At 43.7% G+C, this 27,850-nt stretch overlaps 2 protein-coding genes and 2 long non-coding RNA genes across 8 annotated transcripts in view; 2 read left to right on the top strand and 2 right to left on the bottom strand.

Annotated features, from left to right (window-relative positions):
* Positions 1–1,927: 1,927 nt before the first annotated feature.
* Positions 1,928–8,842, top strand: LOC129167798 (uncharacterized). Of its 4 annotated transcripts, none has more exons than XM_070553975.1 (9): positions 1,928–2,021; positions 2,542–2,631; positions 2,777–4,442; positions 4,535–4,735; positions 5,372–5,479; positions 5,602–5,872; positions 6,066–6,117; positions 6,189–6,737; positions 8,068–8,842. In XM_070553975.1, the coding sequence occupies exons 8-9, from the start codon at positions 6,432–6,434 to the stop codon at positions 8,146–8,148; spliced, it is 387 nt and encodes a 128-aa protein (XP_070410076.1). In that variant the 5' UTR covers positions 1,928–2,021; positions 2,542–2,631; positions 2,777–4,442; positions 4,535–4,735; positions 5,372–5,479; positions 5,602–5,872; positions 6,066–6,117; positions 6,189–6,431; the 3' UTR covers positions 8,149–8,842. The 4 variants fall into 4 exon arrangements, with proteins under 4 accessions (XP_070410076.1, XP_070410075.1, XP_070410073.1 ...); XM_070553974.1 differs by lacking the exon at positions 8,068–8,842 and having other exon boundaries at positions 6,189–6,433; positions 6,517–6,639; XM_070553972.1 differs by lacking the exon at positions 8,068–8,842 and having other exon boundaries at positions 6,189–6,663.
* Positions 6,805–8,160, bottom strand: LOC139071465 (uncharacterized). Of its 2 annotated transcripts, XR_011521348.1 has the most exons (4): positions 7,609–8,160; positions 7,189–7,263; positions 7,001–7,111; positions 6,805–6,911 (listed from the first exon to the last, which is right to left on the bottom strand). It is a non-coding gene; the product is annotated as an uncharacterized lncRNA (long non-coding RNA). The 2 variants fall into 2 exon arrangements; XR_011521347.1 differs by having other exon boundaries at positions 7,189–8,160.
* Positions 8,843–9,245: 403 nt separating the features above from the next.
* On the bottom strand, positions 9,246–12,052 carry LOC139071466 (uncharacterized). The gene is made up of 3 exons (XR_011521349.1): positions 11,713–12,052; positions 11,533–11,637; positions 9,246–11,424 (listed from the first exon to the last, which is right to left on the bottom strand). It is a non-coding gene; the product is annotated as an uncharacterized lncRNA (long non-coding RNA).
* A 1,061-nt stretch (positions 12,053–13,113) lies between these two features.
* LOC107392954 (glypican-5) overlaps positions 13,114–27,850 on the top strand; it is an 81,971-nt gene continuing 67,234 nt past the window's right edge. The window contains exons 1-2 of the mRNA XM_015971037.3: positions 13,114–13,652; positions 20,008–20,169. Coding sequence (XP_015826523.1) covers positions 13,481–13,652; positions 20,008–20,169 — 334 coding nt within the window. The 5' untranslated portion in view covers positions 13,114–13,480. The remainder of the gene's footprint in view (positions 13,653–20,007; positions 20,170–27,850) is intronic.

Below are 27,850 nucleotides of genomic sequence, written 5' to 3'. Positions count from 1 at the left end.
GGAGCATTGGTAATTAAGGTGTCAAAAATGCTCCGAACGAGACTCGAACCCGCAGCCTCGCACAGGATGAACAAAATCTTCGTAGCGTCAACCAATCACGAAGCCTCCTGTTACCAAGATTCTAAGTATTAGTACAGACGGCCAATCACAACGCGTCCTGCTACCAAGTTTTGCGTGAGCTACATGGTGGTTGGCTAATCACAAAGGGCCCGCCTACAGCAACAATGGACGAATCACAGTGGCGAAGTATCGGCCAGGGATTCAGGTAAACAGTTGTTTGTGTGTTCGCGCATGTGTGTGTAAGGTAGTGAAAAAGTCAAGGATGACAAGAGATCTGGCTCATCATTTTAGATTTATCTCTGTAAATGTTGGCCCCAAATCATAGCATACTGTTTTTAATGTGTTTATTTCCATGATTATGGAATTAAAATGTTTAATTGATCTGATTTTAATATAATCTTTCCTTTTCTCAAGTATGGTCGAAAAATGGATCCTAAATTTAATTCTCTCTCTCTCTCTCTCTCTCTCTCTCTCTCTCTCTCTCTCTCTCTCTCTCTCTCTCTCTGTGTGTGTATGTGCGTGTCCTTCATCATTTTCTCCTTAGTCAGCAGTTCAGCCTTAACGTCCATGTATTGAACTGAAATTCTTTGGTTTAACCAATAACCAAAGAAGTCCAGTTGCCTTCATCTGAGTTTAAAAGTCGAACACATGTTCTACACTCCGAGCGGAACTTAATATGGGGTTTGATTAGATCGATGGTCGACTAGTGTGCGCCATGGATGATTCCAAAGCGTTCCAATGTTGTAAAAGTGAAAAAGTTATGCCCCGTGTGAGGCTCGAACTCACGACCTTCAGATTATGAGACTGACGCGCTGTCAACCAATCACGAGGCCTTCTGCTACCAAGAATTAGTAGAGACGGCCAATCACGACGCGTCCTGCTACCAAGATTCTACCAAAATTTAGTACAGACGGCCAATCACGACGCGTTCTGCTACCAAGTTTTGCGTGAGCTACATGGTGGTTGACCAATCACAAAGGGCCCGCCTCCAGCAACAATGGACGAATCACAGTGGCCGAGTATCGGCCAGGGATTCAGGTAAACAGTTGTTTGTAGTGAAAGAGTCAAGGATGACAAGAAATCTGGCTCATCATTTTAGATTTATCTCTGTAAATGTTGGCCCCAAATCCTAGCATACTGTTTTGTAATGTGTTCATTTTCATGATTATGGAATTAAAATGTTTAATTGATCTGATTTAATAATCATCTTTCCTTCTCTCAAGTATGGTGGAAAATTGATCCTAAATTTAATCCTCTCTCTCTCTCTCTCTCTCTCTCTCTCCTCACTATCTCTCTCTCTCTCTCTCTCTCTCTCTCTCTCTCTCTCTTTGTGTGTGTGTGCGTGTGTGTGCGTGTCCTTCATCATTTTCTCCTTATTCAGCTCTTAGTTCAGCCTTAACGTCCACGTGCTGAACTGAAATTCTTTGGTTTAACCAATAACCAAAGAAGTCCAGTTGCCTTCATCTGAGTTTGAAAGTCGAACACATGTTCTACACTCTGAGCGGAACCCTAATATGGGGTTTGATCATATTAATGCCGATGGGTTTGATGAGATCGATGGTTGACTAGTGTGCGGCGCGCCATGTATGATTCCAAAGCATTCCAATGTTGTAAAAGTGAACAGAAATGCCCCGTGTGAGACTCGAACTCACGACCTTCAGATTGTGAGACTGACAAAAATCTTGGTAGTGTCAACCAATCACGAGGCCTCCTGCTACCAAGAATTAGTAGAGACGGCCAATCACGACGCGTCCTGCTACCAAGAATCTACCACTAAGCTTTGCCTGAGCTGCAAGGTGGTTGGCCAATCACAAAGGGCCCGCCTCCAGCAACAATGAACGAATCACAGTGGCGGAGTATCGGCCAGGGATTCAGGTAAAACAACTCCCCCACAGGTTAGAGGGACCTCAAACTTTACGTTTCGCCATTTTGTTGTTTTAGAAAATCAGAGGTAGCTTGCGGTAAGTTTCGTACTCGTCCCGTTGTGAAAGGTTTTGAATGGTTAAAATTACAACTGAATTAGCTATCTTACTACCTGGGAAAACGTAACGTTATGTTATTTAATGAATCACTCTACTCATACCGAGTTTAAGTAGGCTATAAGCTTTTTATTAGTTTTGTTCATGTATGAATGAATGAATCAATTCATTTTTTTCGATTACTATTGTTTGTAGAATATTGAACCTTAGTAAAAGTGCTTATCAGAGTCGTACGCACCTGAAGTGTGTATGTATGTGTGTGTGTGTGCGTGTGTTCGCGCACGTGTGTGTAAGTTTGTGAAGGAGTCAAGGATGACAAGAGATCTTGCTCATCATTTTAGATTTATCTCTGTAAATGTTGGCCCCAAATCCTAGCATACTGTTTTTAATGTGTTTATTTCCATGATTATGGAATTAAAATGTTTAATTGATCTGATTTTAAAATCATCTTTCTATGGTGGAAAAATGGATCCTAAATTTAATCCTAAAAATATTTGTCCAGTTGTTCCAGATGTGACCTGTGTTGTGTCTAGTGATGTGCCCGACAGTGAGGTGGTTGCTGCAGCAGATCAGATGGAGTCAGAAATGACACGTAGGTTATACAATTTTGTGTTTAAATCAAAAATATTAATGTTAACTTTGACAGATATTTTACATTTATGTGAGATATTGACAGTATTTGATGACAGATGTTACTTTTTATTTTTGTGTTTTTATCTCAAAACACTTGCTTACAGAGAGGAAAATCTGTCCTCCTGCTAAATGGATTCCAGCGCTGCCTGTGGAAGATCAGCAGTGGATTTCCAAAGAGCTCTTCAAATGGTCCAGGAATGGACAACCAGAACTCAACCTCCTGAAGCTGGATAAACAGTGGTGGCACCCTCCTGACCCACCACTTGTTCCCCTGTCTTGATCCTGCCAGGTCCTGACCTCCATGCTACCACCTCATCAGCCTTCCTGCATCTCACCTGGTCCCCTCATCAATCTCCAGCCAAGCCCTGTTTCCCCAGCAACCACAGTCAACTCACCATCAAGCTCATGCCACACACCTGCCTCACCAGCTATATGTTCCTCAGTCAGCCACCAGCACTCGGCCACATTATTGAACGCTTCTGCTAGTAAATCTCCCAGCCTGTTTCGTCCTGCCTGATCATAGCCTCCTGACCTCGTTTCCACGCCTGACCCTTGCCAAGTACTCTGCCTGCCTCCAAGTGGTCAGCTGGAGCAAAGACATTGTGTCTCAGCTAGATGTAGGACATCAGATCCACTTTCCCTGTCTTCTCACATCCAAACTCGGATGTGACGTGGGAGTGGTCCGCCAGATGAGACGGAGGGGTCTTGGAAACAGCAGCAGCCAACTTCAGAAACAGCTGGAGGAGCAGCATGCAGAGACATGGCTTCAGAAGTCCATTCATTTCATGTCTCACCAGAGAGGCTTTGCCAGAGCTGCATCCACAGGTTTGGTTGAGCCTCTGAATTTCGGAGAACTGCCAACGCTGTTGACTGTTCCGAAACACCGCTGGCTGATGCGAGTCTACGCGCAGGATGTGCTGAGCAGGTTAGAGGAAATCAAGGCTTCCATCACGTCAACCTTTGGGCGTGTCCTGAAAATAGACTCCACCAAAAAAACTGTCAGGAAACTGGCAGGACACAGCCGTGGAACGGCAGCACGGGCCGCAAACATGGGGAACGAGCACGGCCAGATCATCATGTCTGTACTCGCAGAGAGTGAAGGTCATGGGTTAGGCAAGATGGTTGAGGGAGTCATTAGGTGCTACCACGATGCAGGAGTGTCGCCTCCTGAAGTGCTGTATGTCGAACGGGACTGCTGTGGGTCTTATCTCCACAAAATGATCAGGGCGTGGCAAAACACCAACATTTGCTTGGACATTTGGCACTTCATGAGGGGGACTGCAGTGGGCTGCACCACCGACTCTCATCCACTTCATGCCGGCTTCATGAACAAACTGAGCCACTGCATTTTCATGTGGGATGACCGTGACCTGCAAGCTCTAAAGGAAGCCAATCGAGCTGAACTGGAGGCCAAGTTGGTGCACCCCACAGATCTGCTGCGAAACAGCAGGGCTGAGATGGCACGTCACTGCAAAAGGACAACCAGAAGCAGCTCGGGAGATGGAGACCTTGATTTCGGATCTGATTGAGGCCTACAGCGGGCACAGAGGATGCAACTCATTGGGAGTTCCACTCATCAACTTAGAAAGAATGGCAGAGATATGGAAGGCTCAGAAGAAGCACCTCAGCTGTCTCCAGGACCCACCAGGAGTACTCCTGTACATGGAGACTGGCACCATAAAGAAGGGGGGCACGTTCTGGAAACAAGACGTGCGAGAGGCTCCACTTCCCTCGAGTGCTTCCACCTGCACATGAACAGGTTTATTCCTGGTAAGGGAAAAGCACTTTGTCCTCACACACTTATCCATGAGTTTCTCTTCATGTTCACAACCCATTTAAACATATTTATGAATATTTTTCAGGAACACTGGCAAGTGACATCTTTCTTCAGGCGTATCTGTTGGATGGCCTGGCCAGGTGAAGCGAAGACCGGAGCATGTCAGCAGAAGGGAGATCAGAGCCTCACTCCTACAGCGGCCTCCTGAGGCATGCTGCAACCCAGCTGTCACAGGAAGTCCTCGGGAAGAGCTGTGTGAATTACACAGGGCCACAGGCGTACACAGGTGTGTTACCAGAGCTGATGCACGAGTCAGAGGAGACGGAGTTCAGCTTTGACCAAGCTCTGATTAGATTAATATTTCATGCTAGCTAATTAAAAGTCAACAATGTGATTTTGCTGAAATTGTGTCGTGACAGTGAGGTAAAGTTAAAACAAACGTTAATTCAGAGACAACCTGCAGCCACAAAAACGGTTACAACATGGACAAGGGAGTTGGAAGAGACTCTGCAGGGATGCTTTGAGTCAACGGGCTGGGATGTTCTTTGTGATTCCAATCAGGACAATATTGACAATCTGACAGGCTGTGTTACAGACTATATCAACTTCTGTGTTGACACGGTAGTCCACCATACTGTGCTTCCCCAACAATAAGCCCTGGGTTTCCAAAGACATAAAAGCAACTCTGAACGAGAAAAAGAGCTTTCAGAAATGGTGACAGAGATCAGCTGAAACTGGTGCAGAGGGAGCTGAAAGCCAAGATTGCTGAGGGGAAAGAGTCCTACAGACGGAGGCTGGAAAACAACACCAGGGAGGTGTGGAATGGAATGCGGGCTATCACTGGCCTGAGACAAAAGAGAGGTGTTGGGATGGAGGGGGATGTCGAAAGTGGTGCTAACAACCTAAATCTACACTTCAATAGGTTCGACTGCCCTGCGTCTCCTGTCTCCACAGCCAGCTCTTCCCATCATCCCCTTCCATCCCCCCCCCTCCTGCCTCTGACTGTCTCACCCTGTCCCTCTCAGCAGAGGTACTCATGTATTTATTTGTTGAGATATGCGATTGTTTGTTTTGCACTATCCTACAGGGTACTAATGTTGATCATTTTTTACTGTAAATATTGTATATCATTTGATTTTTGATTGCTTTCAGGGGAACTCATTGGGGTCGAGTATCTCTACGACCAAACAGGAGATGTTCTTGAGGACCGCAGAGCGGCAACTGCAGCATTGGAGACAGAAGACGTAGCTGTGGCAGAAGATGAGGGCTTTGAAGAGTCTGAGGGTTTTGTGGATCTCACAGTTCCCATCTTGGAAACCACACTCCAGACTCCTCAGCCTGCCTGTTCAGATGACGTCTGAACCCTTCCTAGAGATAGCATCTGTGGAAGTTAAACATGCTCCTGTGGATGCACTGGAAGAAAGTGAGTGATGTTCATGCCCAAATATCACATAAATGGGAAAGTCAAGATGTTTTTTTATTGTGTAAAGTGACATAAGTGACTTTAAAACTGGGTTACTGATTACTCTTGTTCTATAAACGTGTGTGTGTGTGTGTGTGTGTGTGTGTGTGTGTGTGTGTGTGTGTGTGTGTGTGTGTGTTGCATCTCCATCAAGGCTGCCTGATTTCCACTCTGATGACACTATTCCAGGGACATCAAGGAGACGGGTAAGTTAGATATGATTTGGCTACTTTTGCCCTTTTTTTTTATATAAGTACGTAACAAACTTATCATTTAGGACTCCGTTGGCCCCGACAACACCGAAGCTTTCACAGCTGTGCAGGATTTGGCTGAAGCACTCTTCAATCTGAGAGAGCACAGTCTGGCTCTCACCCTTGAAGAGTCCAATAACATTGTTGCTCTTTGGAAGAGATTGTCAGAGCACGACAAGGAGCGCACCGTTTTTTCTCCACGCCACCAAACAACCCTGAACAAAGGCCGTAGAGCATCGTTGCACCAGGCGTGGAGTCGACAAAACGTCATGTTGGTCACAGCTGTTCAGCCACTGATGCATATTCTTCTACAGATCTTGGCTGAGTCCATTTTTCTTGACTTTGTCCTCCTAGGTGCTATTCTGGAGCACGCATTCCTGGACAGTGGCCAGATTGTTGAGGCCATTTTTGTCCAGCTCTGCATGGCTTACCCAAACCCAAAGAGAGTGGAAGGTGTGGCATTTTCAAGGTGGACCCTCATCATTCGTGCTTACAAGCACATTAGAGCGTGCATCCTGAACAACTTCACCATCATGGAGGAGACTAGAGGTCAACAAAACAACCCTCACACAGTGGTGAGTTAAGACTGTGTCATGATGGATAATGATGGACTCAAACTAGCTGACCCAGAGACAAACAGAATAATTTAAAGAAGTTTTATTCACAAGCGAGATACACAAATAGTACTCCCCAGGAGGATCAGTGGGGTAATAATTCACTTGTAGCGCTCACTCCACTGGAGGTACGGTCTGCTCAGGGGGGTGTGAGAGAGAAGGGTGAAGATTAGATGGATCCAAAAATTATGTGTAATCTTTAAAGGGGTCAAGGGATGGCTTACAGTGTCCTTGTGTAACCCGGCAGTGGTGGCAGGAATCACCATCGGATTGGAAGAGGGGTTTTCCAGCTGAGATGGGTAGGTAATGCAGTCTTATGCTGCATCAGCGTTCCTCTTGAAGCATGAGTGAACAGAAAGTTAGTTGACTGCAGAGTACTTGAGAGTTTTCTGATTTTACAGTAATGACTAACCAACTGGCCTCAGATCAGTAGATGAGACTCAGCTACAGAGACTGGGACTGGTGCCAGGATTACGTCCCCGGCTCTCTAGGAGAGATGAGGAGGGGAGTAATAAAAGTGGTGTGTGGGTTAAATAATAATCTGAGTGATGCGTCACTTAAAACAAGAATCTTTATTACAAAATGGATATTTGCAAAGAACCTAAGACCAAATACTATACACACAAAACAAAAGGAGCTTTGTTTAAAAGGGAAATAACGCAAAGCGCCACCCCAGAAGGGGGTGGGAAGAAAACCGAGAATAATAATATTTACACCAAAGGGGAGATCCTAAATTCAATGTCAAAATGGCGGTCCGAAGTCTACAAGCCAAATAGTCACAATTTTAAATCCAAAACCGAGAGCACCGAAGACAAACTATGACGAGTTTTACCGAACTAGCGAACGAGGAGAAGACAATAGCCAAACTGTTCCCAGTCTGCACTGTCCTGGATCTTCTCACTGAATCAGGGCAAGAGGGCAGCTTTTAACAGCTGATACATGATTATGAATAATCATAAACACCTGTTCACCGGGAGACAGGCAAAGCAGAAGGCCGCTGACGCCATCCTGTGGCCAAAAAGGGGCACTGCACGCAACAGTCAGGGACTTCTCTGCTGGAGAGAAAATGAAGAAGATGAGAATCAGTAGAGAGAGAAGCAAGCCAACAACTACATGACTGCTGGGATATGACAAACTATTTGTTAACTTCAGTGATAAAATCTGAGTGACTTTAAAAACAGGACAGAATATTAGTTGGTTTGTATTTCACAAACATCACAGAATCTGTAATATCAATAAGAACATTATTCCTTGAAATTAAAATCAGCTATTCTATTTATTTCATATGCAGGTATTGCAGAAGCACCCAGACACAGGAGAAAGACATTCTCGAACAGGGCATTCTGGCACCAAAGCCAGCCATTTCCGGTGATACCAGTCAGCACCACAGCACAAAGCCATTCAACCTGCTCCATCACACAAACCACACACCTTCGTCCTTCATCCCGACACGGCTGGAACGGCAAAACTGAAAGTGAAAAAGTCAGAGCACAGTGCCCACCTCAGCCTCAGCCTCAGAACACAGGACAGTTGTCTGTGGAAAATTTCCACCAGCAACCTCATCTGGTCCCACTTATTCTGTCCATTCTTTTATTCCAATCCAGCCACTTCCTCAACCCATCCTGCCACGGTTTATCTGTGCTCCGACTCCCTCTGTGCCAGTGTACCCTGTTGTGGCTGGGCCATCAGCACCTAAAAGCCAGACACCACATGTACCCTACACCACACAGCAGTACAGGAAGAGGAAGGGGGAAAAAAGGAGCAGGCTGGACTACACACACGGAAATATGTAAAAAAAAAAAAAAAAAAAAAACCCAGATACATTAGTTAAAAGTGCCAAAAAGAAAGAAAGTCATCCTGCCATAAACAGTATTTTGGGAACTGGTACTGTGAAGAGACTGCAAACCAGTCTTTTGAAGACTGGAGAGCTGAAATGGCTGCACGTGGGGCTATGGTAAAAAAAAAAAACAACCTTAAATGTAAATGGCTTCATTTTTTCCATTTTTGATGTTTGTGTGATTACTGTTTTGTTTTTTCTGTCTTTTAAATAAACAAGTGTGAGTTTTTGTATTCTTTTTTTTAAATTAGACCAACCAAAATTTGTCCTGTTGGTGTCAAATGGTAAAGGTTCTGGTGAACACTGTAAGTTCATATCCTGACGGGCAGAAAAAAGGTTTGTCTTTTAATTTTAATCAAGAAAACTACAGATTGCAGCTCAGAAATCCTCCAAAGGTTTCATCTCTCTCTCTGTGATTTCATTTGCAGATGTAGGAGGACATGGAAACAAAATGAAGGGCCTGTGTACACTGTTGTGATTTTGAGTTAGAATTAATTGAATTATGGTAGATTGTATTTTGTTTTGGTTCAGTCAAGGTGAGTAGATAGATCTGAAAAGGTGAAAATTAAAACCCCTGGAATGAGGATGTTTTCATTGCCATAGAAGATTTTCAAAGTAATTAGAGTCAGAGGTTCAGGAAACTGGCATCTTTATTTCATTGGCATGTAAATAGACATGAAGTGTAGACTTCTATTAAACCTCATTTAATCGTGTTTTTATGCGTTTACTTTTGCTTGAAATTTATTTTTTAAAAAGCCTACATCGTTCACGGAGCATTGGTAATTAAGGTGTCAAAAATGCTCCGAACGAGACTCGAACCCGCAGCCTCGCACAGGATGAACAAAATCTTCGTAGCGTCAACCAATCACGAAGCCTCCTGTTACCAAGATTCTAAGTATTAGTACAGACGGCCAATCACAACGCGTCCTGCTACCAAGTTTTCCGTGAGCTACATCGTGGTTGCCTAATCACAAAGGGCCCGCCTCCAGCAACAATGGACGAATCACAGTGGCGGAGCGTCGGCCAGAGATTCAGGTAAACAGTTTGTGTGTTCGCGCACGTGTCACGTGTGTGTAAGGTAGTGAAAGAGTCAAGGATGACAAGACATCTGGCTCATCATTTTAGATTTATCTCTGCAAATGTTGGCCCCAAATCATAGCCACAAAATGATCAGGGCGTGGCAAAACACCAACAGTTGCTTGGACATTTGGCACTTCATGAGGACAGCAGTGGGCTGCGCCACCGACTCTCATCCACTTTATGCCGGCTTCTTGAACAAACTGAGCCACTGCATTTTCATGTGGGATGACCGTGACTCTAAAGCTCTAAAGGAAGCCAAGCGAGCTGAACTGGAGGCCAAGTTGGTGCACCCCACAGATCTGCTGCGAAACATCAGCAGAGCTGAGATGGCACGTCACTGCAAAAGGACAACAAGAAGCAGCTCAGAGATGGAGACCTTGATTTCGGAACTGATTGAGGCCTACAGCGGGCACAGAGGATGCAACTCATTGGGAGTTCCACTCATCAACTTGGAGAGAATGGCAGAGATATGGAAGGCTCAGAAGAAGCACCTCAGCTGTCTGCAGGACCCACCAGGAGTACTCCTGTACATGGAGACTGGCACCATAAAGGAAGGGGGGCACGTTCTGGAAACATATCGGCGTGCGAGAGGTTCCACTTCCCTTGAGTGCTTCCACCTGCACATGAACAGGTTTATTCCTGGTAAGGGAAAAGCACTTTGTCCTCACACACTTATCCATGGGGTTTTCTTCATGTTCACAACCCATTTAAACATATTTATGAATATTTTTCAGGAACACTGGCAAGTGACATCTTTCTTCAGGCGTATCTGTTGGATGGCCTGGCCAGGTGGAACGAAGACCGGAGCATGTCAGCAGAAGGGAGATCAGAGCCTCCAGTTCCTCAGGAACCTCCCTCGCGGCTAGCTAGTCCTTGAGCACGCTGGAGAGCCCCTGAAGGAAGACAACAACCAGTGCGTCATCAGGCCAGCTGGAGCTTGCCGCCAGCGTCCGGAACCTCACTGCATAGGACGGCACGCTGTCATCTCTTTGTTTGAGCCGGAGCAGCCCAGAAGCAGCCGCGCGGTGCGGCGTGGAGGGGTCAAACGGTCAAACACCACGAGGAGTTGAGTGGAGAAGGCTCTGAAGGAACGAACCACCTCCGCTCCTCGATCCCACTCAGCCAGCCCCCACCTCTTGGAAACTCAAAGCAAAAGCCACCTTGCTCTGCTGCTCTGAGGGGAATTCGCTTGGGTTAAAGTCAAAATGGAGCCGACAGGAGGTGAGGAATGGTCGACAATCCTCTGCGGTACCAGCAAAAGGTTCAGGATAACCCAAACGGACCTGTCGAGGCGGAGTAGGCGCTTGCTCCAGTCTGGCTAAACGTCCATGTAATTGCTGCAATCCAGACATGCAGTTGCGGTGCTCCTGGGTCAAAACAGGAAGGCTGGCTTCTCCTGTTGCACCTTCACCAGAGGCAGGTTAAGGAAGGAAGCGTCTTGTTTCCGGGTTCTTCCTGCTGGGTCTGACACTTGGGTGGAACCGCAGAAATAACGGTCATTAATCTGAGTTCAAAAAGTGTTTTAATAACAAAACTTCCTGCACTGACTGTGGGAACCAAAAACATAAACCAAAATCGATCCACAAACAACTAGGTGAGACAACTCCACGCTGAGGACTGGCAGCAGTGGCCTGAAATAGTGTGAGGGCAATCATGGTGATGTGGTTCAGCTGCAGCACTCCAGGAGGTTCACAGGGAAGGGGAGGGCTCCTGAGAGGAGCTGCAGCTGACCTGAACAAAATAACAGAACAGGGTTAAACAAACACAAAAATGGGCGAATCATAACAGATGGATCCAAAAATTATTTGTAATCTTTAAAGGGGTCAAAGGATGGCTTACAGTGTCCTTGTGTGACCCGGCAGTGGTGGCAGGAATCACCATCGGATTGGAAGAGGGGGTTTCCAGCTGAGATGGGTAGGTAATGCAGTCTGCATCAGCGTTCCTCTGGAAGCATGAGTGAACAGAAAGTTAGTTGACTGCAGAGTACTTGAGTTTTCTGATTTTACTGTAATGACTAACCAACTGGCCTCTCAGATCAGTAGATGAGACTCAGCTACAGAGACTGGGACTGCTGCCAGGGACCCCTCTGCTGGAGAGAAAATGAAGAAGATGAGAATCAGTAGAGAGAGAGGCAAGCCAACAACTACATGACTGCTGGGATATGACAAACTATTTGTTACTTCAGTGATAAAATCTGAGTGACTTTAAAAACAGGACAGAATATTAGTTGGTTTGTATTTCACAAACATCACAGAATCTGTAATATCAATAATCAATAAGAACATTTTTACTTGAAATTTAAATCAGCTATTCTATTTATTTCATATGCAGGTATTGCAGACGCACCCGGACACAGGAGAAAGACATTCTTGAACAGGGCATTCTGGCACCAAAGCCAGCCATTTCCGGTGATACCAGTCAGCACCACAGCACAAAGCCATTCAACCTGCTCCATCACACAAACCACACACCTTCGTCCTTCATCCCGACACGGCTGGAACAGCAAAACTGAAAGTGAAAAAGTCAGAGCACAGTGCCCACCTCAGCCTCAGAACACAGGACAGTTGTCTGTGGAAAATTTTCCACCAGCAACCTCATCTGGTCCCACTTATTCTGTCCCTTCTTTTATTCCAATCCAGCCACTTCCTTTGGAGAGGCTAGCCATTAGCGTGCCTAGGCTGGCCACTAGCTGACTAGTGACTCTCCGAGACATACTAATGGCTAGCCTCTCAGATGCTAATGCCAGCCTATCCATGCTAATGGTCCGTCAAGGAGGTAGGAAATCCAGCTAGTGGCAAGCCTAAGCACGCTAATGCTAATGCTAACACCAGCCTGTCCAGGCTAACGCTAGCCTATCCATGCTAATAGACAGCAGAGGGAGTGTGAGATCCAGTCAATGACCAGCCGAGGACTGCTAGTCCCTAGCATATCTAGTAGTGACGCCGGTAAAGGTGCTACTTCTCAGTAAGCAGCGCCAGCCTCTCAGTTACCGGCACCAGCTTATCATTAATCAGATCGGTAGTTTGCTTAGGAACTTATATAGCCTCCTGCTGCTGGGCAGTAATTTTGGCCCCAAAACCGCGCCACAGAACTAGGGGGCCTCCCAACATAAGGGGGCCCCAGGCGGCTGCCGACCTATGCCTAATGGTAAACCTGCCACTGGTGATTGGCTCTGGAAACAGGAAGTATGAAGGCAGGATATAAACTGTGAACACGTCACTCTTTGTTTTGTTTTTTAATGGAGAGAAACTGACAACCCTTCAGCCAGCTGAGAAGTAAATATGTTTAATAAAAGGTTTTGATATTTATATTTAGCTGCAACTCCATCAAGACTGCCTGATTTCCACTCTGACGACACTACTCCAGGGACATCAAGGACACAAGTAAGTTAGATATGATTTCTAAGAAGCTTCGGGGGAAACGACTCGAAACTTTATGGACTGTAAGCATGGCAGACGCAATGTGCCCAGTAGGTGGCAGCATCGTTCTACCTTCTAGTTCACATTTAATCAGTTTCAAACCAAACTTTGGAGAAAAAAAATAAAATTACGTTGTGGAGGATTTAACTTCAAAGTTTATAGTCTTTAATTTAAACAAACTAAGGCTTCACCTCTCGGTGCACATTTTAATTAGGTAATTAAAGGATGAAGGGGGAGGGTGCAGAGAGTCACCTCACTGGGAGCTCCAGACTAAACTAGCTGCAGATGAAGTTTTCAGCCGCGCAGCTCGGTGGGACTTTTTGGGAATTCCTACTAACTTCCAAACTCTGTCCGACTGAGATGTTGCGATGCTCCGCGCAGCCTTACGAAACGCGCACTTGTTCTGGGTAACTTGTTTCGTTTTCGTTCCGGAGGCTGGTCGTGGGTCAGCCGACTCCGGCAGCTGTCATGAGGTGAAGACAGCGTACATGATGCGCCAAATAGGCCCCGTGGAGCTGGTGCCAGAAAGACCGGGAGCAGGTCAGTCAGTCCCGTGGGAAAGCCACTCCATTCAGCACATAACCCAATATTCCTTAATGCTTTAAATTGTAGGATAAAAAACCAGCAGACAAGAGTGATGTGATTAAGGAAGCTACTCACTGAAGCGCAGAAATTTGTTGAAACTTCAAAGCAATAAGAAGAAAAGTTCAAAATGTTTTCATTATCTGTATGATTTTAATTGTTTTATAGTTAGAATTTAAGAACAAACTTGATAATAAATGAGAACATTTATTTAATTGTGGTTAAATGTTTGTAAAACTTCTATAACTAATATTTAACATTTAAATTAAAATAGTTTTAATTTAATGATTTCGCTTTTTATTTAAAAAACATATAATAATGAATGAATATAGTTTCAATTCTGTTTGTTGTACTGTGCAACATAATGCAATGTAATATGCAATGGAATATAATATAATATATATTAATATGATACAATGTAATATTATTACGTACATTATAAAAAATATAATATAATAAAATGTAAGATAATGAGCTTTTATGACACATTATGTCTTATTTCACCTTTAAAGACATTTAAACATTTACTTCTGTTTCTTTAAGGCATCAAAATCAACTTCTAAACAGATTTTAAAGCAATTTTGAAGTTCACACTACTTCCCTGAGCTGCATTCTTAAAACAATGTTGAGAATTACCTTAGAAAAAAAAATTCCTGTAAAAGCAGGTGTATGTGATCAGTATTTCTGCAGAATATAATCAGTATTTTATTTTACAATCTGCTGTTTCAGAAAAGCAAAATAACCAAACTCCATGGAAACTAAAGACGATGCATTTTTGTTGCAGAACATAAACCAGTTTAAGCTAAACGTGCAGGTCGTCAGTGTGTCTGTTCACAACACATCTGATGCCAGCATGCATCCGTGGCGTTGAGTGGAGACATTTTTTAAAGGAGAAATGTGATCCTTGAGGCAGTGGAGCTGGTGACAGAGAGATCTGGGCTTTTCTCTCAACACTAACTTAACTCCAAAGCTCTCTTTATGTTTATTTTTATACATGAAACTCCACAAGACTCCTAAAGGTTAGTTATGTTTCACCCTCATTAAACGGCAGTCTTCGTGACACATCAGCAACAGTAACTGAGTGTGTAGCGGTAACTAGCTCTGGGATACTTTTATTGTCATTACAGCTCCGTGTGTCATGTGTGTTGCTGCCTACAGCTAAATAAAAATATTGGCTGCTGCAGAAATCTCGCCAGAATCATTAGAATCCGATCCCACACAACGGCAGCTCTTGTTCTGGTCTTCAGCAAAAAGTTACCATGAAGAAAAGATCCCCTAACAGTTCTGTGATCGAACATCTCATAATATGTTCAATAAACTTTAAATGATATTTTAAAATATCTTTAAAAATGTTGGTGTGGCAGCATTTGTGAAGATTTGAAACTCGTATTTAAAGTTTCTTTATTGGAATTAACAAATGATTTTTCTCTTTAAAAGTCATACTATACGTGTTGAGAAGGATTTAATAGGCTTATAGTCAGAGGATGAAATTGGCTTTGAAGTCCTCATCAGGTGGAGCGCTAGAAGGATAGCTGGATAGCCAGAAAATAGACGTCATGTAGAGGGTGAGGCTATATCAGCTGATTTAGCTTCTCACTAATATTCACATTTTATTTTCTAGTGCATTTTCTGATTCTCACCAAACTGGTTTGTGTTAAAGTCGTCCTTTTTGAGACCTAGTCCAAGTCCCGACTCGGGCACGCATTCTTCGAAAGCTGCGTTTGTAGGTCTAATGTGCCACTGCATCAAAAGGGAGGCCGTCCCATTTAGACTACCCCTCCAAATTCAGTCTAATGCTCCTTTCTTTTCCTGGGCTGAAAAGCCTTTAAGTATATCCTTTGCTGCCTCTCATTTCCACAGATCAGTTGTGCTGCAGCGACAGCTGGAATTATTCAGACTTAAACAGGAAACTGACACCTTAAACAGGTTCGAGAACAATTGGAAACCATTCTTTGGGCCTCTATAAATCATATGAAGCATTGCTGGGACTCAGGAACTCTGATAAATGGTCAAATACAACCCCACAATAAAGCCCTACAATGGTTTACCCTGCCTAGTTGGACAAGACGTGAATATTAAATGAGCTACTTGTTGATTTGCCGGTTTACCTTGATGGTGCTATGATGCTGCTTGAAGCTAGTAACAGTGTACAGCCATGTTTAGTAACCAGATAACTCAATAGAGCTTCGGGAGTTGACGTCTTTTCTCCCGGCATGCAACAGTTCAAATCGAATGGCGCCATCTTGGCAGGCAGTTGCCCGCAGTTGGGCTATTGTTATTTGCAGAAAACCCAAACTAGAAACGGGAAATATGGTCGATACCTGCTGTGGCCCAGGATGCCATAACAGACGCAGACCAGATGAGGGAAGAGCCAAATTCCCCAGGATCCGGAACACAGCAAACATTGGATCATTGCAATAAAACGCGCTAGTGACCGGGCTAAAATGAAACTGTGGGATCCCGGGAGCAAAGAATTTTGCTTACGCAGCGACCACTTCATATCAGGTAGTTAAACCAACATTTCCTCGACTGTATATGGTATTTATTTTGAATGCTCTTATTACTATTCTTAGTGGGCTTTCAAAACTTATTTTGGCGTGGCATTTTCTGTCTTGTTGCTCATAGTAATAAGTAAATATCACGTAAAACTTTGCCTAATCATTCATGATTTCTGCATGCTGCTGTGTACATAACCCTGCTTGATTCAGTTTGTATCCCTCATGGCTTTTGTATGTTCTTAGCGATTCTCCAGAGTAGGACGAGGGAAAACAATGAGGAAATTTTAAATGTCAGGGTATAGGGTTGTCACGGTATGAAAATTTAACCTCACGGTTATTGTGACCAAAATTATCACGGTTTTCGGTATTATCGCGGTATTTTTTAAACGGTGTTGCATATGTTCAGAAAGCATTGATAGTCCTGTTCTACACAAACTGAAATAGTTTTGAAAATGTTTAACAGTGTTTATTAAACCTAAAATAACACAAAGCCTTAGCAAAAGTGCAACTTTTCACAAGGAACAAATAGCTTATTTTTCTGGAACATGTTACAGTAGTCAGTGCAGGTTTAAATTATACAAATCCAAACATTCAAAACATAAACAATATGTAAACAAATCAAAGAAACACCACTTGTTTTCTCATATACTTGTTTTCTTCATTATCAAAATGAAAATCTAAAACTCCAGTCCACACTTGACTTGAGCACTGTACAAGTCAACCTTAAAAAATATGTATTTAAAACAAATAGCCACTTTAAACAAATTACTAAAATAACTACTACACTATGTAATCAAATCCAAATGTTCAAGTATAAATGGCATTGAATAAGTAAACAAATCAATGACAAGGAACTAATTGTATATTTCTCTTCATCATCAACAAATAAGATGCTTCATCCAGCAACAGGGTGTCCGTGACACGGTTTAAATGCTGGCAGAGGACGCTGCGGCTGCAGTATATAGTGACTCGTTGCATTCTCCCTCAACCAAAAGTCCTCACGTCATGCATTTAAGCTAAAATGCTAATGTTAACTTACCTTGCACTGGCTGTAGAGACGTGGGTGATCGTCACACAGATGTGCCATTAGATTCGAAGTGTTACCTTTTGCAGACACTTGTTTCCTGCACGTTCTGCAAACGGGATAGCAGTCTTCTATTAACTGTCCCTCAGCATTTTTCAGAAATCCCAAATATGCCCATACTTCCGATTTAGTCTTCTTTGAGGGCTGATGGATGTCCTGGGCGCTGCCGTCTCCTCCTTCGGCCATTATTTCAGCTTCAAAGTTTTGGTGCCGTTGCAAACTAAAAAGTGCGTGTGCGCGCCGCGGGAACTTCAGCTGAAGCGACGGTGGCTGGTAAGGGTCATCGCGCCGAAACCGCGGCCACGGTAAACCCACCGAGATAATATAGTTTTTTAAAAACTGGACGGTTATTTTTATTGTCAACTTTTTTACCGGGGTTTACCGCTATACCGGTTACCGTGACAACCCTATCAGGGTATCTCCAATCCGGTAAAAGGTCCGCTCCGACAGCATCTGGAGTTTTAAAAATTATCCCAGGGGCACGGTAAGAGTTGGAGATGTTTAGTCTCTTTAATGTCTGAGTGCATAAAACGATCTCTCGGTTTTAAAATGTGAAGTAAACTCTGAGTAAAATCCATGCCGGTCCCGTTCATTTTGTTTACCTTTGTTGCCTGCCAACATGGCGTCTACTCTCTGAGAACCACGTGACGTCCGGAACTCTATAGGCAAGCAGGGAATCATTAAAAGTATGAATATTCCCAGAACATCCTGAAATGTTACGTGTGTGGTTCAACATTCTTCTTTGTTGTTTTCCTTTCGTCCAACAAGGACGTTATCAGTAGCTTGGGTTAGCATTCCCGGCACCAAAATGCATAGTAGACTTTGAAGTTGGTTTGAACATGCAATTTTAAAGGTGTGTGTCTATCCCTACAAAGCCTGGTTCACTCGGCATATGCTACACACTACACACAAACGGTTTAACTCTCTAACATTACCCGAGGGAAATATAAGACTTTCCAAATGAACAAAAATGGTGCCTGTGATTCTTTTATGTTGCTAGCTATTTTCACTTGCAGTCAGTCTGATTATTTAGGCCACCGAGCAGAATAGGGATCACTACTGAGTGATTTTAAGGACTTTCTTTACTCACAATGCTAGTTGTATCCATTCACTTACTGTGTTTTATGCTAAGCTAAAGGAGGATAGCCAAGTCAGGAGAATGACTGGGCTGGTTACAAATAGTTTTTTTTTTCACACTTATCTAACTTTAAAAAAAGTCAATAGACAAAATTTTAATTTTGGGTGGAGTATCACTTTAAGATTGTGGGAAAAGTTGGCATAAATATCCTGTGTGAACCGGGCTGTTGTTGATTTAGCATCTAGGAAAGAGCAGAGCAGCTAGTAGAAGCTAACTGTTAGCATTAGCAACTACACAACATGGCAGAACTCCTTCATGCCTATGTTTTTTGGAGAGATAAAACATCAGTGTTGCAGAGATAACAGAGTCAGTGGTAGAGTTGCTTTGCTGTTAGCCAATCAGAGACGAGATGTCCAAAAATAATGACATTTTCTCATCTGGCTTGGTCTGGTCCGTTCTTGGTAGCATCAGTTTGTACCTGGTGTTGTTCACACCAAGATGTCTGTGGTTCACACAGCCTTCTCAGGTATGTGGATGTCTTCAAGAATGTGGGCGGGGCAAAAGATGTGCAGAGAAGTCCGTGTTCAGACTGATAATGCATCGCACATGCTGATTCATTCGCCAAAGTCTTTCTCTATAGGCGTGAGCTTCAGCCGGCCAGGCAATCCATAGTGAGTGTGTTGGGTCGGCTTTGCGCGGAAAAAAAAAAAAACGGTCAGCTGCATGGAAAACGTACTAATTACCCAGATACCGGTGCTGGGCTGGGCCGGGCCAGACGTGAAAGCCCTGTTATACTACAGATCCTGCCATTTTCAGCTCAACTCTGCTGTAGCTCACTTCTAGTTCCTGAAGTGGGAGCGCCAGAGCTTCTCTCGCCACAGAGGTCGACTCACATGGCACTGATTTAGACTAGAGACCACTGCTAATCTGTTGAACAAACAAGTCAACTTGCTCTTCAAATCGTAGGACCACAGTAAAGAGTTCAAGGGAGCTCGTTTCAAAACAAACTCTTGCATTTTATTCCTGCAGGAGCTTTTTTTAACGGGTTATAGTTTTAAGGCGAACGCTCACCAGTCTGATCTGTGAAAATGTGATCAGGTTTTCAAAATCCCAATGCCAAGAGCTTGTGACATCTGTGTGCTTAGTTTATTGTTCCCTAACATGTTGTCTAAATTACGGTTTCAAAATGCAACATTCCATTACTGGTAAACAGTAACATCTCCATTATGCACTCTATTGTGAGCAGGTGATAATCGGATTAGCCCAAAGTTTGACAGCTCTGCTGTCCGTGTGCCAAATAACTCAACTGTCCAATTTCTGCCATCCCTGACTTCTCTTGGATCTCAGTCAGCTGTTTGACAGCTTGGCTTACAGTAGTCTAGTGAAGGCAGAATACTCCACGTGCACACACACTTATGTACTTTGTGCACACTGGTGTGAGTGTGAAGAGTTTCCCATTACTTATCCTGTCAGCTCCCTAAAGGATCACTTCACACGTAGTCCACAAAGACTCACAAACCTCAGAATTTGATTCATCTGTTCATTTTAACACTAAAAAGAATGTTGGGAGTTCAAGCCTTTTGCATAAATGCTTGCTTTACGTTAATCTGCATTTATAGACGAGCCTTTAATTATTTCTGTGTTTTGTTTTAGGCGAACCTCTTCGAGTGTGCGTTCACCCCGGACCCAGCTGCTGTACGAGTAAGATGGAGGACAGCTACATGTCAGCTGTTCGCAGTGAGACGCAGCAGAAGATTAGATCTTATAGTTTTGAGCTCAAGTACCTGATCGCTGGACACACCAAGGCCTACCAAGGTAGGAGAGAGAAGCTGTTACACTAGAGAAAAGAGGAGTGGGGAATTCATTAGGTTCACATTTTAGTTGTTGTGTGTTAGGAATTAGGAAAACCTGCGATGCGCGATAACAGTGATTAATATCATGATGATACGACTTGCAATAAATAAATACTTCACTCAAGAACAAAATAATCAAAAACAAAGAAAAAAAATTTTTATGACTAAAAAACATAAAAATGGGAAAGGTAAAATTGTGATCAAAAGATGTGAGGAAAGGGAAAAAGAAAATGATCAGTGGATCATGGGAAGAGCAGAAAGAGCAGAACGAAGCTAACTCAGGTGTTTGCTAGCCACTCGCATAGAGGGCGGGCATATAACCAATAAGAACTCATCTGATTGGCCAAGAAGAGCGAAGAGCTCTATTTGATTTGTCAAAAACTTCATGCTTCCATCTGATTGACAAAATGCATTATGTGTAGCAAACATCTGAGCTGACCATTCATTGTGGTTTATGCGATTCTTACTGCACACGCTAATACAGCAACGATGAGACTTTTGCGATGCGCGGCAGCCCTATTAGCAATTTTTTGTTAGACCTCAGATGCAATCCTACAGTTCTGAAAATACAACGGAGGGTTGAATGAAGTCACATTAAAGTCGCTATACAGCCAACAGGCCTTACTTTAGACACGGCTGACATAAATAATGAATTCAAGGGCTAAAATATACTTAAAATAATAATATTTTTTAATTTGAAGAAGGGAAAAATTCTTGGTAAAAGTTTTGCATTTTTTTGCGAGTTTCTCGATGTCGATTTGATCAATAATTTTCAAGTGGTGCTCGCTGCAGAACCACAAAGGCGGAGCTGCACCAGAAGGTGGGGCTGCACCGGAGTCAGCCCCGCCCATTCCATCAGAGTCAGTCCAATTCCTTCCAGTTGTCAGACTTGATAGCATTCTGGAACCAAAGAGGGTGTTAGAGCTAATATAATCTAAAATGCAAGATTGAGGACGGAGTTGAGAAGTTAATTGAACAGTTTTTGTAAAGGTTCCACCTAATAAAAAAACTAACTTTTGTAACTTTTTCCCATGTTGTATTGTCATTTCCTCATAAGAAACACGCCAAAGCCATTTTTGGTCTCATTCATGCATTTTCCTCCCATCTGAGCTTCAATTTGGTCTCCTCCCCTGAAGCGGGTCTGGTCTTGGTACTCAAATCTGGATATTCTGTGAATTTTCTGATAAAATTATTTCTGAAATGACTTCTACTGAGACACCGCCGTAAAAACCATACATCCCATCTACAGACACACTGAATGGCACAATTACATGTAACGCCACCTGTTTAAAATCAGATGTAGTGGTGAAGTGGTTATGGAGTCAGGTTGACATTCATTTTTGCGCAGGTTCACCTCCCAGTAGCGGCAGTATAAAGGTAGTTTATAACCATTTTTCTTCTTTTCTAGCTACACTTGCCAGTACTACGTTTACAACAATTTATTGGTATACCGTTAATAAATGACTAATGTGTTTTTTTTTAATTCGTTTATTTAGCCAGTGTGAGTCCATTTGTGAGCAGAGTTTCAACTAAAGTGCTGTTTAGGAACGACCAAATTCAAAGAACTTTTAGAGACATTAACATTTTGCAGAAAGTAAACATTACAACAAAAATATTAACAAACTAAATGTTTCAGCTGGCTAAGTAGATTGCTGCCGACCCCACCGAGAGTCGAACCAGCATCAGCTGAGGGGAAAGCAAAACTTAAGACAGACAATCTTGCCACTGGACTACCAGAACCCATTTGATAATCTTAGATGCTGTTGTAGGCCACTTTTGTTGGAGCGGCTGTGGGCAGATGTTTGCTAAAAGAAACCTATTCATTTCGGGATATATTCACGCTTTGTCATGTAGCAAGTTATATTTATCTTGTTTAATTGGAGCATACAACATAGCATTAAAATAGTAAACTAGTAACAGCGTAATTCATGTGGGTCAGGTTAGTTTGCGATAAAGTTGAAAAACAAAAACAGAAGAAGTCCGTGAGCTAGGCTGAGTTTCCGTGAATGGGCGGGGCTGACTCTGGTGCAGCTCCGCCTTAGTAGTTCTGCAGCGAGCACCCTCTCATAATTTTAGGCCTTTTGGGCTAGAATGTATCATAAATGTTTGCTACGTTGCATTAGATACTTGTAAGATGCAACTAAATTTTATAAATCAGCTCACTTCTAAGCCATATTTCTCCGGATTGAACGAGAGTTGTTGCTGTCAGACACTTTACGTGTCTGATTTGTGACCCTGAACCGACAGTCCCAATGGTTTAACAGTTCTGTCAAGAGCCCGTGGCCCCTCTGTCATTCTCACTTTGTGTGTTCATCATGGAATAGCTAGTTTGTGTCAGGCTGGTGGTGCGCAGCCAGTTTATTTTGTGAGGCGCCTCAGTGGCTAGCCAAACAAACAACTGATGTTCGATTGAGTCTTTGAGGGAGCGAACTCTCAGAGGGAGCAGTGGAAAACTTAGTTACAACACCCGGCTTCCTTTCTCTGTCTGTCTTTCTCTGTTGCTTCCATAATCAGGTTTTGTTCCTGTCCAATGAGATAGAGAGGGACGAAGAATGTTTACATTCAGTACGTATCCGCAGCAAAGTGTTGTTGCCGTGGGCAACAGCCAGTCTCTAACGGGCTGCTCTGAATAGAAGGAAGAATACTCTGCTTGTCCACTTGTCTCTCAACACTATTCACCAGCATTTGTGTGTGTGTGAGAGAGACCTCTACGTTTCAGTGCGTAGATGTGTGCATGCTCATGCTGTGTGGAGATTATGAGACAGGCTGAATTGATGAAACCTTGCAGACAGACACTGCAAACATGCACCTCTCTGTTTTCACTCTTTATCTGTCTCTCTGCCACCCAGCATCCTAACCCTCCCCACGAACATGATGTGGACACACACAGGCGTAGCCATCCATGGGTATGATTAATGCCGACACACAAAGTGAGGCAGAGGGTGGCCAAGATCACAACAAAAATGTGGAGAAAGGGTCAAACGTTTGAGCATATAAGGAGCCTATAACCTTCACAGGTCTGATCAGTGTTTTATCAAAGTGGAATTACCCAAATTGTTATTATTTTAGCCAAAAAGTGTATGCAAATAAGTCATTGCTTGGAAGCCATTGAAGCCATTAAGTGTAGGAAAGATACATGTCTTTCCTCTTTTCAAAATAAAAGAAATCTGATATTATTGGCCTAATTGTTATTTGCTGATTTTGGCATTAAAATGTAATATCAGAAATTATTGTTTATGTTTATGTTTATGTATTTAGCAGACACTTTTGTCCAAAGTGACTTACAAGTGATAATCGGCATGTTGCCCTTGAGGCTAACAACAACAATAACAACTACATCGTAGGTGGCAGTGAGGCAGCATGATAAATCATGGAAAGGAGGGAACAAGGAGTGAACAGTTGAGAGGGGAACGGGTGCAGGGAGGGTGCTAGTTAAGAAAATACTGTCTGTTTAGAAGATGCTCTCTGAAGAGCAGGGTCTTCAGGAGTTTCTTGAAAGTTGAAAAGGAAGCCCCTGTTCTTGTAGTGCTTGGTAGGTCATTCCACATTTGTAGAACGATGCATAAGAAGAGTCTGGATTGTCCTCAGCGTGGTGTAGGCACTGGTACCCGACGATCCTGTGATGACCGGAGCGGCCGGGCCGAGACGTAAGCCTTTGCAAGAGGATTCAGATAGATGGGAGCCATACTATCTCGGGCTTTGTATGCTAGTGTTAGCAATTTGAATTTGATGCATGCAGCTAGCGGTAGCCAGTGGAGCTCAATGAACAGAGGGGTGACGTGTGCTGTTTTTGGCTGATTGAAGACCAGACGCGCTGCTGCGTTCTGAACCAATTGAAGAGGTCTCACAGTACAGGCTGGAAGACCAGTTGGAAGGGCATTGCAGTGATCGAGGCGGGAGATGAGAGTAGATTGCACCAGGAGCTGGGTGGCATGTTGTGTTAGGTATGGTCTGATCTTTCGTATGTTATACAGCGTAAAGCGGCATGAACGAGCAACAGAGGCAACATGATCTTTAAAGGTCAGGTGTTCATCAATCACAACACCCAGATTTCGAACTGCCTTTGAAGGAGCCAGAGATGGGAAGTCATTTTGGATTGAGATATTGTGCTGTATGGATGGTTTTGCTGGAATGACAAGTAGTTCAGTTTTAGAGAGGTTGAGTTGGAGATGGTGGGATTTCAACCATTTTGATTTGTCAGAGAGACAGTTTGATATTCGTGCAGAGACAGTGTGGTCGTCCGGTGGAAATGACAGATAGAGCTGGGTGTCGTCTGCATAGCAGTGGTAGGGGAAGCCATGTGATCGAATGATCTCACCCAGTGAGGTGGTGTATATGGCAAAGAGAAGAGGTCCTAGTACAGAGCCCTGGAGGACTCCTGTGGCAAGATGGTGCACGGTAGAGGATTGTCCAAGTCAAGATCCACTGAATGATCGTCCTGTGAGGTACGATTCAAACCAGGCGTGTGCTTTCTCTGTGATGCCCATGCTAGAGAGTGTGGACAAAAGGAAGCCATGGTTGATGGTGTCAAATCCAGCCGATAAGTCGAGCAGGATAAGCACTGAGGATTTGGCAGTCGCTCTAGCTTCTTTTAAGGATTCCGTCACTGCTAACAGAGTAGTTTCAGTGGAGTGGCCCTTTTAGAACCCAGACTGGTAAGGGTCAAGCAGACAGTTTTGCGAGAGGTATTCTGTGATCTTCTTGAAAGCCACCCTTTCAATGATTTTGGACAGAAAAGGGAGGAGAGAGATAGGTCGGTAGTGCTCCACATGATTTGGAGGAAGAGATGTTTTTTAGCAGTGGTTTAACCTGAGCATGCTTGAATGAGGTGGCAAATGTACCTGATGCCAATGAAGCGTTGATCAAATGTGTGACTGCTGCAGCTACTGTAGGAGCAATAGCTTGGAGCAGCTTATTCGGAATGAGGTCGAGTGGGCATGTAGAAAGGCAGCTGCACATGAGATGCTTGGACACACAGTTCTCAGTGAGAGGTGAAAAAGAGGAAAATGAAGCAGTAGGGCTTGAGATGGTTGGGCTACAAGGAATTTGTGGTAGCGAACTTTGGCCAAGATTCATTCATTGGCACAAAAGATGGATGCCATCAAGGATAGAGTGGACGAATTAGCATGGATTGGGATAGATTAATGTCCATTGTTGGGATTTTGAGAGGTTGAGGACCAAGGAATACAGAGAGGAAATTATGTCTGTCAGGCCCCAAAACAATTTCTAATCGGAATCTGGTGCCCTTGAGCCTGCAAGACTCCAAGGAAAACTCCCCCCTCAGAAGATATGTGGAATGTGCCGTCGCTATGTCAACTCAACACTGTCTCCTATCCCAGCCTGAGCGGGACTGCGGGAAGGCCGCCGAATCGTTCCAGGGTCACTGCAACCCTTCGACCCTCAATGCCCCCCCCCCCCCCCCCCCCTTCCCCATTCAGACTGAGGTGACATGTGCTGCTTGTAGTGGCTGCAGGAACCGAAGTGTGGATAGTCCCAAACCCACCACCCCACCTGGTGGACACTTATGTTGTGTGATGTCTGAAGTCTGTTGCATATCTGTCTGAGGTGTTTTTTTTGCAGAGCAAAGCTGCCCTCCCGGTGGACGGTAACTCTGAAGTGCCTTTTTTTCCCTCCTCCTGAACCAATCCTCATGTAACCCTCTGATCTCTATTAAGGTAACAGGGGTGCTCACTCCTCACCCCTGCCACATGGACCCAAGGGATAAACCATCAACCCTGCTCAATGGTCAACTTTCCTCGCGGGGTCACACCCATTAGGACAGTGGGAGGGTTATGAAATTAAGAGTTAGACTTAATTGGTAAATAAGATATTGGTAACGTAGCTTGTAACATAGTAAATCTGAAAAAAGTTCAAAAAGCATTTAGTGATCCATTACATGGCAGGATAATAATTCAATAATGATGTTTATAGACATGTGATGCAATCATTCAGTCATTACTACCCCCAACCAATCAGAAACAAGACTTGCTCTGTCACCCAGCCCCCCCTCACAAACCTAAACAGACAACATGTGACTCCAACAAGATGACACAGCAAGGAGAGGTGGAGGAACTTGTCCCAGAAAAACATTACAGTAGTTCACCAGCATGGTAATGTTTTAGTCCGACAAAAACAACACACTGTCGTTCACTAAATTTGAAGAGAATTGATAAAAACCAAGTCTGTTAACACAACCAGCTTGTTTTATGAACATGGCTAGGGCAGCGGTAGCTCTGTGCTCACCAGCCTCGCCTCCGTCAGCGCTTCGCAGGGTACCTGTGGCTACAATGTAGCTCATCCCCACTAGCATGTGAATGGGTGAATGACTGTGTTGTAAAGTGCCAGGGGTGGGGTGGGGTGGGGGGTCCTCGGAACCTAGAAGGAACTATATCAAATACAGGCCATTTAAAATATATTTTCTTTATTCATTTATAGTTTTAGTTGATCAACATTAATTGTTTTTCATCTATATACTTTTTTTTTGTATTGTCCCGCCCTAATCCATAATTATTTTCATCTTACAGGATTAATTTATATGGAAAGGCTGCCTTTTCCACATTATTACTGCTATGAATGACCAAATCGAACTGTAACATCCTCAGAATGACTGTTTGGTGATTGGGAGTTTTCATCCTTTCAGTAAATCAAACTGAATTGGCTCCACTGCAGAGTTCCTCAACAGCTGAGTTGAGTCTCCAAGGACCCGCAGTCCTGAGAGCCGCGATTATAACCCACTGGAGAAATGGAGACATGCCCAGAGCTCTTGCAGCCAGGGTCTATTTACTTCTTCTGAATTAGTTTGGTGTGTGTGCAAATAGGTCTGCATGCTTGCATATGTTTCTCCTGGCACTCTTAAGACCCTTGTGCCCTCTCGATCACATTGCAGCTGTTGTCCAATCAGAGAAAGGAAAAAGCTAATCACATGATCCTGCGTGGAAGACTTTGCAGTGTTATTTGATGCTGCATGTATTTGGGGTTGCCATTGCCAGGACGCGGGAATGCAAACATGTAAAAGTGACACCCACTCTGTCAGTACTTCAGTCTAAGGGACACTGTCACTTCTGCACAACCACCTCATCCTCCCAGCATCACCACACTGGAAGTTAGTGCTTTATGCAAAAATATTCCCTAATGGCTCATTTGGAGATTTATGTGGAGTCAGCTGTTAGTGAAATGCAACGCTGTACAGACATTAAGTGACTTGGTGAAAGCGGTGTGTTGTTCAGATGCCTTCAGAGTGATATCATCTTTCAGAAACACTCGTTCTCTGTCATCGTGGACATATAGCCTTTGGAAAGCAGAGGCAGCTCGAACCCGTCTGACTTAGGAACCGCAGTGAATCATGAGATTGGGCCTCTCATTATCACCTGACTAAAGATAACAGGGTCGTGAAAATGAGCTCAGAGATGCATTAAGTGGGAGCTATTCTGATTCACATGCAGAAGGATAAAGTCAGAGCAAGGTCACTAAGGACATGGCGGTATATCTGATACGCTAATAGCTGAAAATTAAATAATTTGTGTGAAGCTACAGAATAGATTATGAAGCTGTAGCATAGCAGGCCAAGAGCATCTTGAATATATATATATATATATATATATATATATATATATATATATATATATATATATATATATATATAT

This window comes from Nothobranchius furzeri, chromosome 8 (assembly GCF_043380555.1).
Source record: "Nothobranchius furzeri strain GRZ-AD chromosome 8, NfurGRZ-RIMD1, whole genome shotgun sequence".
Classification (NCBI taxonomy): Eukaryota; Metazoa; Chordata; class Actinopteri; order Cyprinodontiformes; family Nothobranchiidae; genus Nothobranchius; species Nothobranchius furzeri.
The sequence above is the reverse complement of the archived record's forward strand: the minus strand, read 5'-3'. Positions and strand labels throughout refer to the sequence as shown.